Here is a 16,121-nt window from a genome sequence, read left to right as displayed (position 1 = left end):
AAAGTAACTGTTGAGCCCCCAAGACATCCTTATAAATGGTATATTTGCTATATATTAGAAAACCAAACTAATACAGCCATGGGGGAAAAAAACAAAAAAAAACCCCAAAGCCTGAATTTGCAGAACATTTTTCATGACTGAGACAGAGAAGTTCCACATTTATTATGCCATTGTTTTTAAGCAGAGCTTTGTTCAGTTTTCCCTGACTACTCAAAACCAAACATCCACAGGTTTCTGGTTTGTATTATTACATTTCTGATACATTTTGGCTGACAAGGACAGGTATAAAAAAAACTTACTTGCTGATTGTTTTAAAACTTAGTGGAGAATGATTATTTTGTCCCTTTCTGTTCAGATATAAACGAGTGTGCTCAGAATCCCTTGCTGTGTGCTTTCCGTTGTATCAACACTTATGGTTTCTATGAATGCACATGTCCAGTTGGCTATGAACTAAGAGAAGACCAAAAGATGTGCAAAGGTAATGACTGATTCCATCAGCCTGTACCGGCCAAAGCATAATACAAATACTTCTGTGCATCTTGTATTCATCTTCTCAGTGGAATGTAGCAAACAGCCCAGCAGATGATGATTTAGTCTTTCTGAACTCATAAGAGTAGTATCTAGTGTTTTTATTATCAAGTGCACCCCTTGATGGGGATTGTAAAGCCAAGAAGGTCACGATGGTGAATTTCATCTTTAATATGGCTCAGAAAGATTGGGACAACTGCAATAAAGCATAGCTCTCAGATTTTTCTTAAGTGCTTGTTAGTTAGGTGAGTATGTATGTCCTTTTTCTTGAGAAAGTGTTAGCTGTCTTCAGTAACAGAAGCTATTGGAAGGAAGTTCAAACATTATTTTTTTTTTCTTTTTCAGATCTAGATGAGTGTGCTGAAGGTCTCCATGACTGTGAATCAAGAGGCATGATGTGCAAAAATTTGATTGGTACCTTCATGTGTATTTGCCCTCCTGGAATGACCCGGAGACCTGATGGAGACGGCTGCATAGGTAAAGCTTAAAGATGGAAGACGACATCTGCTGAAAAACAAACAAGCAAACAAATGAAAAATTCTCTGTATATAATAATCTAGAAAGTAGCAATTCAAAAAGGTCACTTAAGATATCTAATGATGCCTAATAACTTTATTTTTAATTTCGAGGTTTGAGCCTTACCTGAAAGTAGTTCCAAATGACTAATAAGTATTTCAGAAGAAAAACTGTTTGTTTCTTTAGTTGTACAACAAAATCAGAAGGTGTTTCAGATTTAAAAAATCAAGTTGCCAAACAAAAGAAAGCTCATATGAGGAGCAAAATTATCAGAAATAAAGTTACCTTTCCTTTAGCATTAATACTGTTTATAAATCATGTGGCAGTTCCTTAAAGAATTAAAAATGTAAGATTCTGAAACAATATATAAAAGCCATGAAGAACAAAAGATGTAGAATCTGACATAGTTCAGAATAATTCTCCATCCTATAAGTAAGCAAACAGCTTTCCTCCATTATTTTCTCAGTTAGTGGAGCAAGAAACAATAGCTAATTTTTTGGCAAATTATACTTTCTTCTGGCACATAAAAAATCCCAAGACCATTCCAGCGTTCTTCATGGACAGAAGTAGCTGAGGCTGTCACTGGCTTAGAGGGGGGAAAAAAAATTAAAAGTCCATCTGAGTGATTGATTTAAATTAAAGTATTTTAGAACAGTGTTCTGTCAACAAGAAAATGACTACTCTCTTTACAGATCTTTTATGATTTTTTCCAGTGAATATTATCTGTAAGAAAAAGACTTTTGCCTTTTTTGCTATGTAATGCTGCCTTTAAATCACCTGAGATTTTTCTGAAATTTTATTTTAAGCATCTATAAAGGTGTGTGATTGCTTACTGTGTCTGTGCCATTAAGGAAATGATATGTGGACTGAAATATGACTGATTGCAGAACAGGCCAAATGTATTAAGGGACTCTTAACAATTACAAAGTGAAATCTTGTTACTCAAATCATGCACGTATTCGAGTTCTATGTAAATGTTACTTGCCAGGTAAAGGTTATGACTAGAACTTGCTCTCGTGCAAGTATGCTTCTTGTTGTATGTTGCAAAGAACATACAAGGATTAAGTATTTCATCCTAGGATGCAGTACATAAGGAATGGAATAGGATAGTATTATTAGGAAAGTCCTTTCCAGCCTTACTCAGTTGTTGGTTTTCCACTTCTTGCAAATATTTTTCAAATATTTTGCAGAATAGTTAATGCATGCTATAACTGATATATTTTCTTTTAACAATTTTTTTAATTATATTTTTGCAAAGATGAAAATGAGTGCCGCACAAAACCAGGTATCTGTGAAAACGGTCGTTGCACAAACATTATTGGGAGCTTCCGATGTGAATGTAATGAAGGATTCCTGTCAAGTCCATCAGGCATCGAGTGTCTTGGTAAATGCCTCTTTCATATACATTTCATCTTACATTAAAGGATGCAGCCTGTAAATTAGGCTTCTGAGTACCTAACAGCTCTCACATCTACAAAAATTAAATAATGATCCTTATTAACTAAACAATGATATATTAAATAATTATACGAATGAGGAGCGTCTTGAAAATATCAGCTGAGTCTAGCAGTCAGGGGCCTCACACTGAAGTGTCTAAGTTCCACAGGACATAAATATGGTGCTGAGCAACAGTATCCAGACAAAATACAGGTATTTTTAAAGGCGAATTGTTACCTTAGATAAATAAAAAACTGGGATGCAGAGCAAAATTAAGTGTTTGCATATTCAGAATACAATCTTAAGCACCACATTAGTGCAGTGAGGCATCTGAATTTTCTGTACCTTTAATTCAGACAGAGATGATGAACACGAAATACTAGGATTTCATCAAAAAATTGCTAGATATATTAAAAAGTTCTGAGGCAGGCCTGCACATTAAATACTGATGAAAAATTTTATATTCATCAACCTGTGTTTCCGTTTCAATATGTTGCAATATAAAATTAATTGTTCCCTTTTTTAGAAAATCAAACAGAACTGCAAAAAACTTGACTTTTTTATGATCAGTGTTCACATGTAGACACTTCAAAGTGTTTTACAATAATGGAACTCTATGAGTATTTTATTAATATTTTTGCATCAAGAAGACTTGTATATTGCCTTATGAAGTACAATAAAAACAGCTCCCTGTAAATTGTCATCGGTAGCGTGCTGACTTCATGTCAAAGCAATAACATTGGAAATACAGGGTATTTCTGAAGGATTAAGACAAGATGGGAGGAAGATGCCACAGTGTGTTAATCCCAGCCAGTCATTAATGCCAACAAAATACCCTGCTTGGAGGTGGTTATCACTTTCTTAAGCACAATATATGAATTTTTAACTATTTTCAGAAAACTATGCTTTGGGTTAGTTTGCTCGTTGCTGCGTTTCTTTTAAGGTTTCCTGGGTCAGAAATTACAATGAAATATGAGTCTGGCAGAAACAAAGTATTTCTTCAGAATTACAGCACAAACATTCAGTCTTAGATCACCATTAATCTAAATATATTTTGCAAACCTTTACATTCTATTCACATGAAAATTCATTCCACATCTCAAACCGGGGGCAAAGCATTATATGTTCTTGAACTCATGATGTGTATAAAGACCTGCACTATATACCTATCTAGGAGAACAGAAATCTGCTGAGTCTTGCAAAGTACTATTGCAAACGTTGTCTCACACAACTGACACTTTTAACAACTTCATTTGATGTAAACAGTTGAGTTACTGGGCACCCAAAGTAAGCTTTGCCCAAAGCCAAAGTTGGCATTTTACCTCATTCATGGAAGAAATGTACAGATTGTGCTCCTCATACTTGTAAAAGAGAAGGTCATATATATTTTTATATATATATGAAACATATACATATTCTGAGGGACCGAAAGGATTTTAACTTTTAGCTTTAAGGGGAATAAGTTCTTTAAAATAAAAATAAAGTGTCTCTCATACCACAGTTGACGTCTTCATTTTAATTAACAAGTAAGACAGGTGACATAGCCTAAGTCTTTGCAAAATTTAGAGTTTCCAATAGCCCTCTCCTCAGCTGCCTTATTGAAGGAATCTTGCAGGAGTTTAATGGCTGAAGTTTTACTCCTCTTCCATGATTGATGGTATTAACCAGAAGGTTTAAAAATTAAAGAAAATAGAATTAGAAAGCAACAGAACACTAAAGCCATTTTTTTCCCCAGCAAAAGCTACAAGTGTCACTTAAAAAGTAATGAGTTGCATGGAGACTTTTAAGTGCTAAGGATTTTGTCATTTAAAGCACATCAGGATAGCTACAGATGATCAGACATGCTATTTTGGCCAGTAAAACAAACAAACAAAACAAACTTCTAACCACTAAGTAAATCGTTCAAATGCAAGCCAAACATAAGCAGCCTAAGCAGAAGCTCAGTTGGGTGTTTTCTGTCAAGCCAGCTCACCTGATATGCCTCAGGGCACAACTTCCCTAGAAGCGAAACTCATATCAACTCATGCAGGCATGGAACTTCAGGGATGTCTAGAGTCCACCTGGAATGATAGCAGATTATCAGAAGGTAAAACAAATCTGAAAGGCTAATTTGAAATAGACTTCACACAGTGGTTGCTAATAATCTTCTAGGGCTTACATGTGTTGATGGAGAGCCAGAACAAGAAATCAGATGCTTAATGTATCAGATGTTTAACTCCTACTCTTGATCTCTCTACTTTGTCCTTACAGATAATCGCCAAGGGTTTTGCTTTGCTGAAGTTTTACAGACAATGTGTCAGATGGCTTCAAGCAGCCGGAATCTTGTCACTAAATCTGAGTGCTGCTGTGATGGAGGACGGGGCTGGGGTAACCAGTGTGAGCTCTGTCCGTTTCCAGGAACCACCCAATATAAGAAACTCTGTCCACACGGACCAGGCTATACTACAGTTGGAAGAGGTATTTGCAGGGATGAAAAGAGGGAGAAAGGGGGAAAAGAATATGCTCATATATATAAGAAAATACATAATTCTTTTGAAGTTTCGTTAAAGAGATTCCCACGAAACAAGTTTGATTTTTCAAATGCTGCTGAGAGATGACAAATTAATAACACCTTCCAACAGCTGCTGCAACCAGAATACTCGCAGCTCTGCTGAATTTTCAAGGGTAGGATCTAAAATAGGAGGTACCAACCAGTAACTAAAAGCTAGAAATTATCCCAAAGCTTTTGTATGCTGAAAATGTTGCCTATATGGCAAAGCCAAATGACTGCTTTGCAGTTATTTCCACACAGGAAGCAGAAGCTAACATACATATTTCGCATTGTGGGGAAAATTAAATGGCCATAAGAAAATTAAATTCTGCGGGTTTTATATTTTGAGTCAGCAAAACTGCAACCTGAGTACCCAATGAAATAGCAGAAAGGATTTTGATACAAAAAACCCCCCAATAGTGAAAGTTTGTAGGAGGATTAACTTTGAATTCAGATGCGTTTTTGAAGAGGAAGGAAGGGTACAGTTCCTGTCACAAGTCTGATAATAAGGAACTACACAAAATGGAAGAGAGGAAAAAAATTTATTTTAAAACTGAAAGATGACATATTTGATGTTTTCTGTACAGATATTGATGAATGTAAGGTCATGCCAAACCTGTGTAGAAATGGACAGTGTATTAATACTATGGGCTCCTTCCAGTGTTTTTGCAAAGTTGGCTATACCACTGACATAAGCATCACTTCTTGTATTGGTAAGATTCAGCATCTTAATCATCAGTTAGTTTTTTATTTGGTACATAATGATGTATCAGCCTCTGTAAACCCTTGTATCAAAGCAGGTTTTTTTCTCTTTATCTCTTTTCTATCCTTCTTTTCCTAATACACACTTCGATTTTTGTATTTCATTTGGGGAGGTTGAAAAACAAGCTGTACTGACAATATTCCCACAGTAGAAAGAGCACGGAAATACATATGAGTTTTATCACTATCTTGACTGACAAAACAGATCACTACTTCATGGTCTATGTTTTCCTGCTTTCCGGGCTCCTGTTGGTTAACACATATAAGCATACTCTAGTACACGCCAGAATAAATACTTCGTCCATAGATGAAAATATTAATGCCAGTGTCGCTCTAGTATATTACTCTTTCAAGGCACTCTGTTTGTCACTGTAGTGGCAACTACATAGAAATTCCATAGCAACACATCCTTAGAGAAAGAAATAGGAGCTCTGGACAAATATAAATTGGGGACTTCTACAAATATATTCTTAAATTTAGTGCTGTTTAGAAAACACCTTTCAAAGACAGTCGAAGAAATCAGTACAACAGACAGTTAACATTGTCTCTCTTTAGATCTTGATGAGTGCTCTCAGTCTCCTAAACCATGCAATTTTATCTGCAAGAACTCAGAAGGCAGCTATCAGTGCTCATGTCCTCGGGGCTACATCCTTCAAGAAGATGAAAAGACATGTAAAGGTGAAGAATATTATACACAGTAATTAAATTTTGTTGCACCTTGACTTACAAGGAATTAGTTTTGAAATTAACTTTTTCGAAATGAAACTTTTATCACTAGACTATATGTACATCTTTTTTTATTGGCTTTTCTTAAGACAAAAACATCTCTTACTTTCAGATCTTGATGAATGTCAAACCAAACAACACAATTGTCAGTTTCTTTGTGTCAACACCCTCGGAGGCTTCACATGCAAATGTCCACCTGGTTTTACGCAACATCACACAGCTTGTATTGGTAAGAAAAACATTAGTTTTCTTGCATCAGTTTTTCTATAAGAACATCAATTCTCCTTCGTTTCTTTTGCTCTGTATAAACAGTAACAATACAGAGTAATAATGTCAGCAGCCAAGAGAACAGATTTTGAAAAGCATCAGTTATAGCTGAAGAAAAATCACTCTATCCACTATTTGTATTTTCTTAGTAAACAGTTGTACATCTTTAATACATGTTGTTATATTCGAAGTATAACCACATGAAGACAAAGGGGTATACTCTTAATATCTGATTTAAAATATAGTTATCAGACTGCATTTTCTCTTTTAATAGTTACAGCTGCCTTTAGATCTAAAGCATTTGCATGAATCTTGCCAACTATTTTAGTTCAGCTGCTACAGAAGTGCAGCATTTTTCCACTGTCAACAATTACATACTTTCACACTCATGACTGAATTACAACTTGCATTTCCAATCTGTCAGTTACTCGTGGCTCTCTATGAGCTGTTACGCATCTGACATTTAAATAAGAAAAGCTAGACTTTCAAAATACACTGCTGCACCTCCATGGATTTCAACCTCTTTAGAAATGTTGTATGAACATGTCTAAAATCGTGCCACAGGGTATACCAACCTTCTTTTCTCTCCTTTGCATTTTGAAGATAACAATGAATGTGCTTCTCAGCCATCACTTTGTGGATCAAAAGGAATTTGCCAGAATACCCCTGGAAGTTTTACCTGTGAATGTCAACGGGGATTTTCTCTGGATTCTACTGGATTAAACTGTGAAGGTAACTAGTGAAGATCAAATTTCTTTATGTTGCAAATGCTTACTCCTGTGTCTAGTGAATTCCGTGACATCACAGACAGATAAAACAGAGCACCAGCCATAGTAAAAGTAAATACCAAATGGAAACAGGAATGTGTTTTAGTAGTTTTAAGCATAATGGCATGTAGGAACATATTGCCTGAGTAATTTTTAACCAAATTAGAGTAAAATACTTTTACAGGCTTTTTACAGGCTGCCATTTCAACTTCACACAGCTTTATGCATCTAAAAGTCTACTTGTTTCTTCTTTTTCGTCTTAATTTTCATAGTCTAAAAAGAATCACTCTATAATTTTTGATCCAGTTAATTGTAATCATCCACCTGAGGGTATCTAACTTTAGATTCTAAAGTTACTTTAAGTCTTCTACCATAAAGATACACATTCAGAAGAAAGAAAGTAAAAATGCAGAATAAATTAAAAAGCAGTACTAGGCTGCTGAGAATCAGAAATGCAGAGGTACATGTGCACAAATTTATGACATCTCGAAACATCAGCTACCTTGATACAACATCCTTGATACAACAAATGGGAATTGATATTTAGACCCTATTTCTAGAGTAACAGTGCAGAATATACACAGAAGTTTTAGAAAGCATTATCTTCTGTCAGATTGCTTTGTTCTCATAATGGTATTGTTAAAGTTCTCCTTACTGTGCTCTTTACCTGGCATGTACATAACAAAACACTGAACTGTACATATCAAAGCATTCACAGGACACGTACACGACTGCCGCATCAGAAGTGCTCTGTATGCCATTACTGATAAAACGACAGTTTCAGTTCCTGGCACGGTGGTTTTGTGCACCTCAGGCCTTGGTACATCACAATTCCGTTTGTTTCAAACTGTCAGCAGCGAGTGTAACTTAAAATCTGTGATACATGCATGATTTTTATTTTCTACTAGGGCTGGATAGTGTAACTGACACATTAGGCTGCTTACAATCTACTTATTTCTTACAGCAGACACTATTTCAGATGCCTGAGTTTTTACACCTCATTTTTTTCTCTGTGGCTTACTCCTTTATTTACACATATCTTGGAGACCTTTTGATGACTTTTTCTTTTTAATTGCAAAGGTACACACTCATATCGAAATTTGGTATGTATTCCTCATACTGAAAATGCTTCAGTATGTTCCGGGAAACTGGAAGTTCTACATAGTTGATTTGAAAACTGAAATGAAAAAACATTCAGATCCTAAACATTACATCATATGGGAATACCAGGGATAGTTTTTCTTCCCAGGTGTGAGTAATGTAAAGGCTCAAAAGCTCCAGTCAGACTATTGATGGATAGAAAGAACAACTGTGTTAACTGACTTTCAGGCTTTCCAAGAGGCCAACCAGACTGGTGCTTCCATGTTACAGCAGTATTCCTCTGTCCTAAATACTGGTGTTGCCATGATTATGATCAAAGTGAGCAATGTATTTGGCAATGTGTATAATCCTGTGTTCTTTCATATTCTACTTCTCCCCCAATTGCAAAGATGTGGATGAATGTGATGGAAACCACAGGTGCCAGCATGGCTGTCAAAACATCCTGGGTGGATACAGATGTGGATGCCCACAAGGGTACATTCAGCATTACCAGTGGAATCAATGTGTTGGTAAGGAAACAAACACCACAGAATACATTTAAATAGCAAAGGTGTAATAGTGTTTATAGTGGCAGATGCCAGGTGAGGACAAAACGACTCAAATCTTATTTTCCTCTCTCCCCCTCTTTCCATACACTTACTACTACCAACATAAATAAATGACATAAGGTAACAAGAAAACACATTCACCCTGTTGAAACTCTGTGTGACAAGGAGTTTTCTCACTAAGGCCTAAATTCTGATGCCCTTCTTCTCAGAAGAAAAATCATCTTAGAAAGGCAGAATGATGTTCATTGAATTCTTGAATTCTTTATAGCAGTGTAAATACCTCTGCTGAGGAAAAAAGAAACAAAAGGGGAAAAAAAATCCCACTATCTTGAGAATACTATAGAATAGAATAGAATCTGTAGTGAGTGGAGAGAAAAAATACCAAGACAACTATTAAAAGGGTTTCCTACTTCCACATACTTAAGGCCAGCATTAGCTCTTTGGGCTGGGAACAAGGAAAAATTAATGATCGCAGCAGTTTTATTGTAGGTTTAGCTCATTCAATCCATCACTTCTTTTCTGCGTATCATGAAACTAAGCTAAATCCCGTATCAAATTAGATGTGGAATTTTTTGTCTTTTTAATAAAAAACAACACACACCGAAACAACCTCATCCACCAGGCGCCGTAAAAACATAGTTACCTTTCCAAGTTTGCTTTCGTTGTTCTCTGTCAATGGTGTGAGGATGGCTGTGAGCACTGCCATACATTTCTTATATGATATTACTGTCCTGACCTTGACATATAAATTAGTTCATTATATCTATTTTACATTCAGTAACACACCAGGCAGTTTTTCCAAAGTCCCAACCATCATCATTCCTTAATTCTGTTCTGCAGCAAAAAATGCAAAGGACTGGGGTGGGAGGGACAGCAACACATGACAAATAACTCCCACAAAACAGATCAACAGTCCTTTGAAGAACATGTCTCAGTAACTGCAGACAAGAATGGTAAAGCATGTGCTAATGGTATTGGAGGGGAAAGCACCGAGGAAAAAGTACCTTGCTAGGATAAATTAAATAAGCAACATGTGCAAATTATCAAAAGCATGGTATTCCATACAAGAAGCTAGTTTCCTCACTCATTTTTCACAATATAGCCTGGAACCAAATCAGTCACACTGACTGGAGGAGTGATCTTTATCTTAATTTGACACCTATAAGGCGAAAACAATACTTCCATTCCTCTTTCATTTTTGTTGGCTATTTAGATTGTCTTTCCCCTCACAGACCCTGCAGGTTTCCATTACAAGTATATGCTAACTTTGCCCCATCTCTGGGTGCCCAGGAACCCCAGTATGCCTGGAGTTCCAGCTCATTTCTTCTCTGTGCACCTGGTATGGTAGAAGCGTACCCTGCCGGAGCAAAGAGGACCCCTAAACAAAACAAGAGACATACCTTGAAAGAAGGGGGAACGTTGAGTCAATATAAGATTAACGGTAACAGTATCCTAAAATATCTGTACAGCCTAGCTGTATGTTTTGGGGACCTATACCAATGTACTTTTTCTTCAGAGACAAGTTTCTGTGGGGTAATGAGGTCAAGGATGTAGCAGAGCCCCAGGACTTGCAGGCATTCTAATTTGTTAGCTACATCATGCTTGCCCGATATCTATCAGAAAAGAAGTTACCAATGTACTTTTGCTTGCTTAATAGATGAAAATGAGTGCTCCAACCCTAACGCTTGTGGCTCTGCTTCTTGCTACAATACACTTGGAAGTTACAAGTGTGCCTGCCCATCTGGATTTTCTTATGACCGGTTCTCCAGTGCATGCCATGATGTGAATGAGTGTTCTTCTACCAAGAACCCCTGCAATTATGGCTGTTCCAACACTGAAGGTGGTTATCTTTGTGGCTGCCCACCTGGCTATTACAGAGTTGGACAAGGGTGAGTACCTCCACACGGTCATTCAACAAAGACACATTCAGAAGGCTACAAAAAAGGCAGGACCCTAGTCAGACTGAAGAGCAGAGGTGAGATGAAGGACAGGCTACTAAGTCATCATTTCTACTCCCTTTGCACACAGTATCCATAAGCTAGAAAAAAAAAACCTGTCTGTACCTGCACCGTGACTCATTTTAACTCTAATGTGTAAGAAACAGTAAACAATGAGGTCTGCTATCTCCCCCAGTATCAGCACAAGGACTCCTTCACAAACGTGCTCAGTGAGGACTCTTACTGTGTAAGGACAGGTACCATTCGTACTGAGATAACTGAGGGTTATCAGCACGGAACATTAAACACAATTTAACATTGTTCTGATACATGACAAATATTTATGTTCTTTAGTTCAAAAGTTCACAGCAAGCTAATTATGTTCTGTTTCTTTGTAAAACTTGTAAATAAAAATTAGAAAAGCCTGCAAGTCTTCAGCCAATGGTCATATTTCATTCAGTATACCACACCAGTGTGAAGAAAATTCATGCAGAAACTTCCTGCTGCAGAAAGGGAAAGGAATGAAATACAGACACTGTGATATGGATTACATACACTCACTTTCCGTTTAGCAGGACAGTTTGTAAAGCTTCAAGAAGTAACTGTAACAGTTGTTTCTGTTCAACAGCCACTGCATCTCAGGGTTGGGATTTAACAAAGGCCAGTACCTGCCACTGGATGGAGATGCTGATGAAGAGAATGCTTTGTCCCCTGAAGCATGTTATGAGTGCAAAATAAATGGCTATTCCAAAAAAGAAAACAGGAAGAAGAGAAGTGCTAATGACACTGTACGTACCAGAATAAATAAGCGCTATAAAGTGCTTCAAGGTATTTTCAGAGATTTGTCATCAATGAATGAAGACAAATTTTAACAGGTCACATTCAGCGGTAAAAATCTTTTGACCCTTGCCTTAGTGGTTTTCACGCTTGGGTCTTATTGGCAGGAATGACGTGACAATCAGAAAGACAACAACTATGAACGGATCAAGTTTTTAATGCCTGTAAAGAATCTTTAATAGTGTAAGATGTGGTCTAGTTCCTCAAAATATACTCAGGAAAATAATTTTCATATAATTACAGAGAACTAGAAAAATGGTCACATCTGCAATCTGTTCTGCTGTCAGGAAGAGATTGAACAGCATCTTATGGTCTGGGACAGCTAAACAGATCTTCTTACAGATCCTTCTTGTCTAACTGTGTATTCCACAGTTCCTCACAGTTGTGGGGAACTAGAGTTCATGACTCACTGATACACTTAAGTCCAATATTTGCAGAATTGCTGAGGGTATTAGAAAACTACGCTACAGACTTAATTTTTTTCTTACTGCATTTTGTGGGTTTATAGAAATAAGTTATGGGATACTCATGGAAGGACACTACTATTTACCTTTTAGATGCTTTTTTTCAAAAGCTGGAAAAGTATACCTGTATATCTGCATTATCTGTGTGGTAGAAAGTTGTCTTGTGGCACCAACTCCGGTCTTGAAAACTGCAGTAATGGGAAACTGACCCAGTTTAGAGGTGGGGTCACACACAGATTTCCCGGAGCGGTGTAATGCAAACAGGCAAAATGCAAACGCTCAACTAAAGCAGTAAAGCATGCCAGCCACACAAGTTACACTGAAAGAATGGGGAAACAAGTCTCCTCTCTATAAGGACATAAAACAATCTAGAAGCTCCAGCCTTAGTACAGTACACACTACTTTGCACAATGGCATCAAAACCAGTTCTTATATTAGCAAAGTTTCTAAAGATGCCAATAATCCTGTAATTTCTGCTCTAAAGGTTATAGTCTTGGCACTTTAAATGTTTAGTTTCCCCACACACATCCACGTTTACCACAAACAAGCCTTTTCCCTCCCTACTACCACTCTCATTGGACCTGTTCTAGTCTGAATTCTGTGGTCAACTCACCACAGAAATTCATGATGTTTTGAAAAGCTTTTTTTCTGTTGCACAGTTAATTTCATATCTAGCTCGTAATTGTTCTATCTTACTAGATTTTTTTGTAGCATTAACCTTTCCAGTTTCTAGTACTAGAACTACCTGAGCAGTAAAAATGAAAGCTTTCACTATATGGAAAAAGAAATAATCCCATCACTAATTACATCTGTGGGGTGTGTTATTTAAAACACAACATTACTTGCTTCTGTCCACAAATCTTCCTTGTTTTCACCATATTACACGTACATACCCAGGTGTGATTGGAATTCCCTGAGAGATAAATTCTTTGCCATCTTTAGAAGTATGAGAGGATCTTCACGTGTAGGCGAGGTACCTCACTTAGTAACAGGTTTCCTAAAGAAGTCTACAGGCTATGTATTTTTGTAGAAGCACTTTCAAAAGCCATTGCTTGTTAGATGGCTTTCCTAGGACTGTGCTCATTCTCACCCCCCTGCCCCCTGGTGTGTTCACAGCTAACACCTCTGGACAGATTCACACCTGCAGCGTAACTGTAATGAAGCTCAAATTTAGAAAGAACATGACCAATTTGCTAGAAGAACTGTGCTGGAACTTTCTTCCACACATATTTTGGTGGTCCAGATAGGATGTAATTGGACAGTGTGACATACTAGCCTCTTTTGTAGAAGGCCAACAATACAGCAGTTGTCTCCTCACTTCAGTTTTCTTTACACTCACTGTAGTTCCTCATTACCAAATGCTGAGCCTGCTTCTTTGCAGAAGCCAGGATACAGTAAAAGTGTTAGGAGAAGTTTCAGGGAGTTCCCATAGAGTGTTGTGGTATGTGTTTCTGTAATGTTCCTCACTGAAGTTGATCATGTACAGTCTTTATTGCAGTAGTTAACATAGGTCTCTTCTTTACATCATGGTTTTTGCAAGTATGAAGTTAAACACGTGCTGAAAAGGATCTGAAATCTGAGCCCCTCTGTAGACCTGATGCCGTAACTTTAAGTAACCTGTTAAGCCTGTGTCAGAAGCCTTTAAGATTTACAGAGTACATGATACGAAATCAAGAAGTTCTCCCAGGTGGAAAAGATTTACAATTGCTTTTCTCAAAGCTGGATTTTTACAGATACAGAAACTGTTAATAATCACAAATTAGTCTTCTGTTAGTGCAAGTGAATACCCATTTCTCTCCTGCTCTAAACAGTCTTTCCTCCTTCACTCCAGATCGAACAGATGAGCTTGAAAAGTCTAGACATGGATAGACCGCTGAAGATGAGAGTCAACATTTCCAGGCTTGACAACAAGGAGCACCTCCTAGAACTCATGCCAGCCATTGCGCCCCTTACCAACCACGTGCGCTACATCATCTCACATGGCAATGATGATGGCATCTTTGAAATCCATCAGAGGGATAGACTGAGTTATTTGCACACAATTAAGAAAAAGTCAGTGCCTGGAACTCACACACTGGAAATCACTAGCATTCCTCTATATGAGAAAAAGGAGCTAAAGAAACTGGAAGACAGCAATGAGGACAACTACCTCCTGGGAGAGCTCGGGGAAGCTCTCAGAATAAGGCTGTGGATAGAGCTTTACTAGCCATCTTCCAGGCTGAGTCCAGTTCTTCAGTCATTTCTGTTCACGTATCTACCCACCTGAGCACACCTGCTTTTCAGAGGCTTTGAAATAGTCACGGACTTCTGGGGGAGGAAGGGAGAGGGGAAGAGCTCGCTCTTTCCATCCTGCCAAGACTGCAGAACTAAAAACACCAGAACTTTGATTTCAGTGGCAATCATGGTTACTGTATCTTTCACAGAACCTCAATTTAAAGTATATGAAAAAGCTAATGTTCAAGAATTCATCATATGGCACTAAATGGCACAAAAATGTGAGCTAGTTTTCTCCTGTTAGCAGTCTGCAACACTTTGGGTATTTTGCTATAGTTCGTAATTAAAAAAAAAATATATAGAAGTTTATTTATTTTTAATGCAGTAATATATGGAGAAAATAACGAATTATGTAAACAAAAGGGAAACTTGCTTGGTTTTCTTTAGATTTATAAATTTGAGCTATAACATTTTAGAGGTACTTTCTTAATTAAAAAAAAAATAGATTTGAAAGATGTTTCCTTTTGTGTTTGGGCCATTCATCCAAGTAGTATGTAAGTAATTTTAAAATGTTTCAGAGCTGAAAGAGCACTATAGTACATCTTCTGGATATTCTAAAGTGCTCTTGCAAAATTTTGAGTATTCAAAAAAAAAAAAAAAGAAAGAAAGAAAACAGGAGTGTCTTAAAGGACAAGCATTACAGTACCATTCTCTGCAGAGATCATACTTCACAGCAGCTCAATAGGATTGTGTCCTGAATCAGCCACATCAAATAATAGAAAAAGAGGCACAACCACTGTAGCAAAATACCTTGACTGCTTTTAATACCATTAGAATTGCAGAACCAAACTGTACCTTACTTCCTTCCAATAACCTCAAGGAACCACACAGGCAACCACACCTCATTCTCAGAAAGAGTGCTCTGCAAACTTGCATTACTGTAGGGAGCTGAAGAAAATGTCTCTCTGAAGGGAGTGCGTGATGTTTCACACGCGCTGGTGCTGGCTTGAATAAATGGTACATTTACTTAAAACTGAGAGCTGTTTCAGGACTGCCATATGTGCAAACCAATTATGCAGCAAGGACAAGCAAAATGTGTATTTGAAATCCATGTTATAAGTTTCATTAATACTGTAGTTATACACCATATGTCTCATTTTATCATAGTTTATCTTGTAAGAAAGATGTGTACGATGAGTTGACATTTAGTTCACTTTAGTAATTTTTTTTTTTTAAATATTGTACCATTAAGTGTTAAGTGTATGTCTCAATGGTGCTTTTTTTGACAGCTGGTACCTGTAACTAGTTATGTAACAGCATCACATATGTGAAAATAGCTAAAGCACATGCTGACTCCAGGAGTCTTTCAGTCGCTTATCAGCGCTGACCAAAGATTATATCATGTTATACTCAGTGATTTCTCTTTTCTTTTCTTTTGTTGATTTTGGGGATTTTGAAAAGAAAAAGAAACTTTGTACATTTTCAAT

At 37.1% G+C, this 16,121-nt stretch overlaps 1 protein-coding gene across 1 annotated transcript in view; it reads left to right on the top strand.

Annotated features, from left to right (window-relative positions):
- Positions 1-14,787, top strand: part of LOC104496943 (fibrillin-2) — an 84,911-nt gene extending 70,124 nt beyond the window's left edge. Inside the window, exons 40-51 of the mRNA XM_010140141.1 lie at positions 356-478; positions 874-1,005; positions 2,303-2,428; positions 4,732-4,938; positions 5,599-5,724; positions 6,329-6,451; positions 6,612-6,728; positions 7,370-7,498; positions 9,024-9,143; positions 10,840-11,071; positions 11,748-11,907; positions 14,252-14,787. Of these exons, the coding sequence (XP_010138443.1) occupies positions 356-478; positions 874-1,005; positions 2,303-2,428; positions 4,732-4,938; positions 5,599-5,724; positions 6,329-6,451; positions 6,612-6,728; positions 7,370-7,498; positions 9,024-9,143; positions 10,840-11,071; positions 11,748-11,907; positions 14,252-14,626 (1,970 nt within the window). The 3' untranslated portion in view covers positions 14,627-14,787. The remainder of the gene's footprint in view (positions 1-355; positions 479-873; positions 1,006-2,302; positions 2,429-4,731; positions 4,939-5,598; positions 5,725-6,328; positions 6,452-6,611; positions 6,729-7,369; positions 7,499-9,023; positions 9,144-10,839; positions 11,072-11,747; positions 11,908-14,251) is intronic.
- The last annotated feature ends 1,334 nt before the right edge of the window (positions 14,788-16,121 follow it).

The sequence above is a fragment of the Buceros rhinoceros genome, unplaced genomic scaffold, assembly GCF_000710305.1.
Source record: "Buceros rhinoceros silvestris isolate BGI_N320 unplaced genomic scaffold, ASM71030v1 scaffold3000, whole genome shotgun sequence".
Classification (NCBI taxonomy): Eukaryota; Metazoa; Chordata; class Aves; order Bucerotiformes; family Bucerotidae; genus Buceros; species Buceros rhinoceros.
Note: the sequence above shows the minus strand (reverse complement) of the source record. Positions and strands in the feature narration are given on the sequence as shown.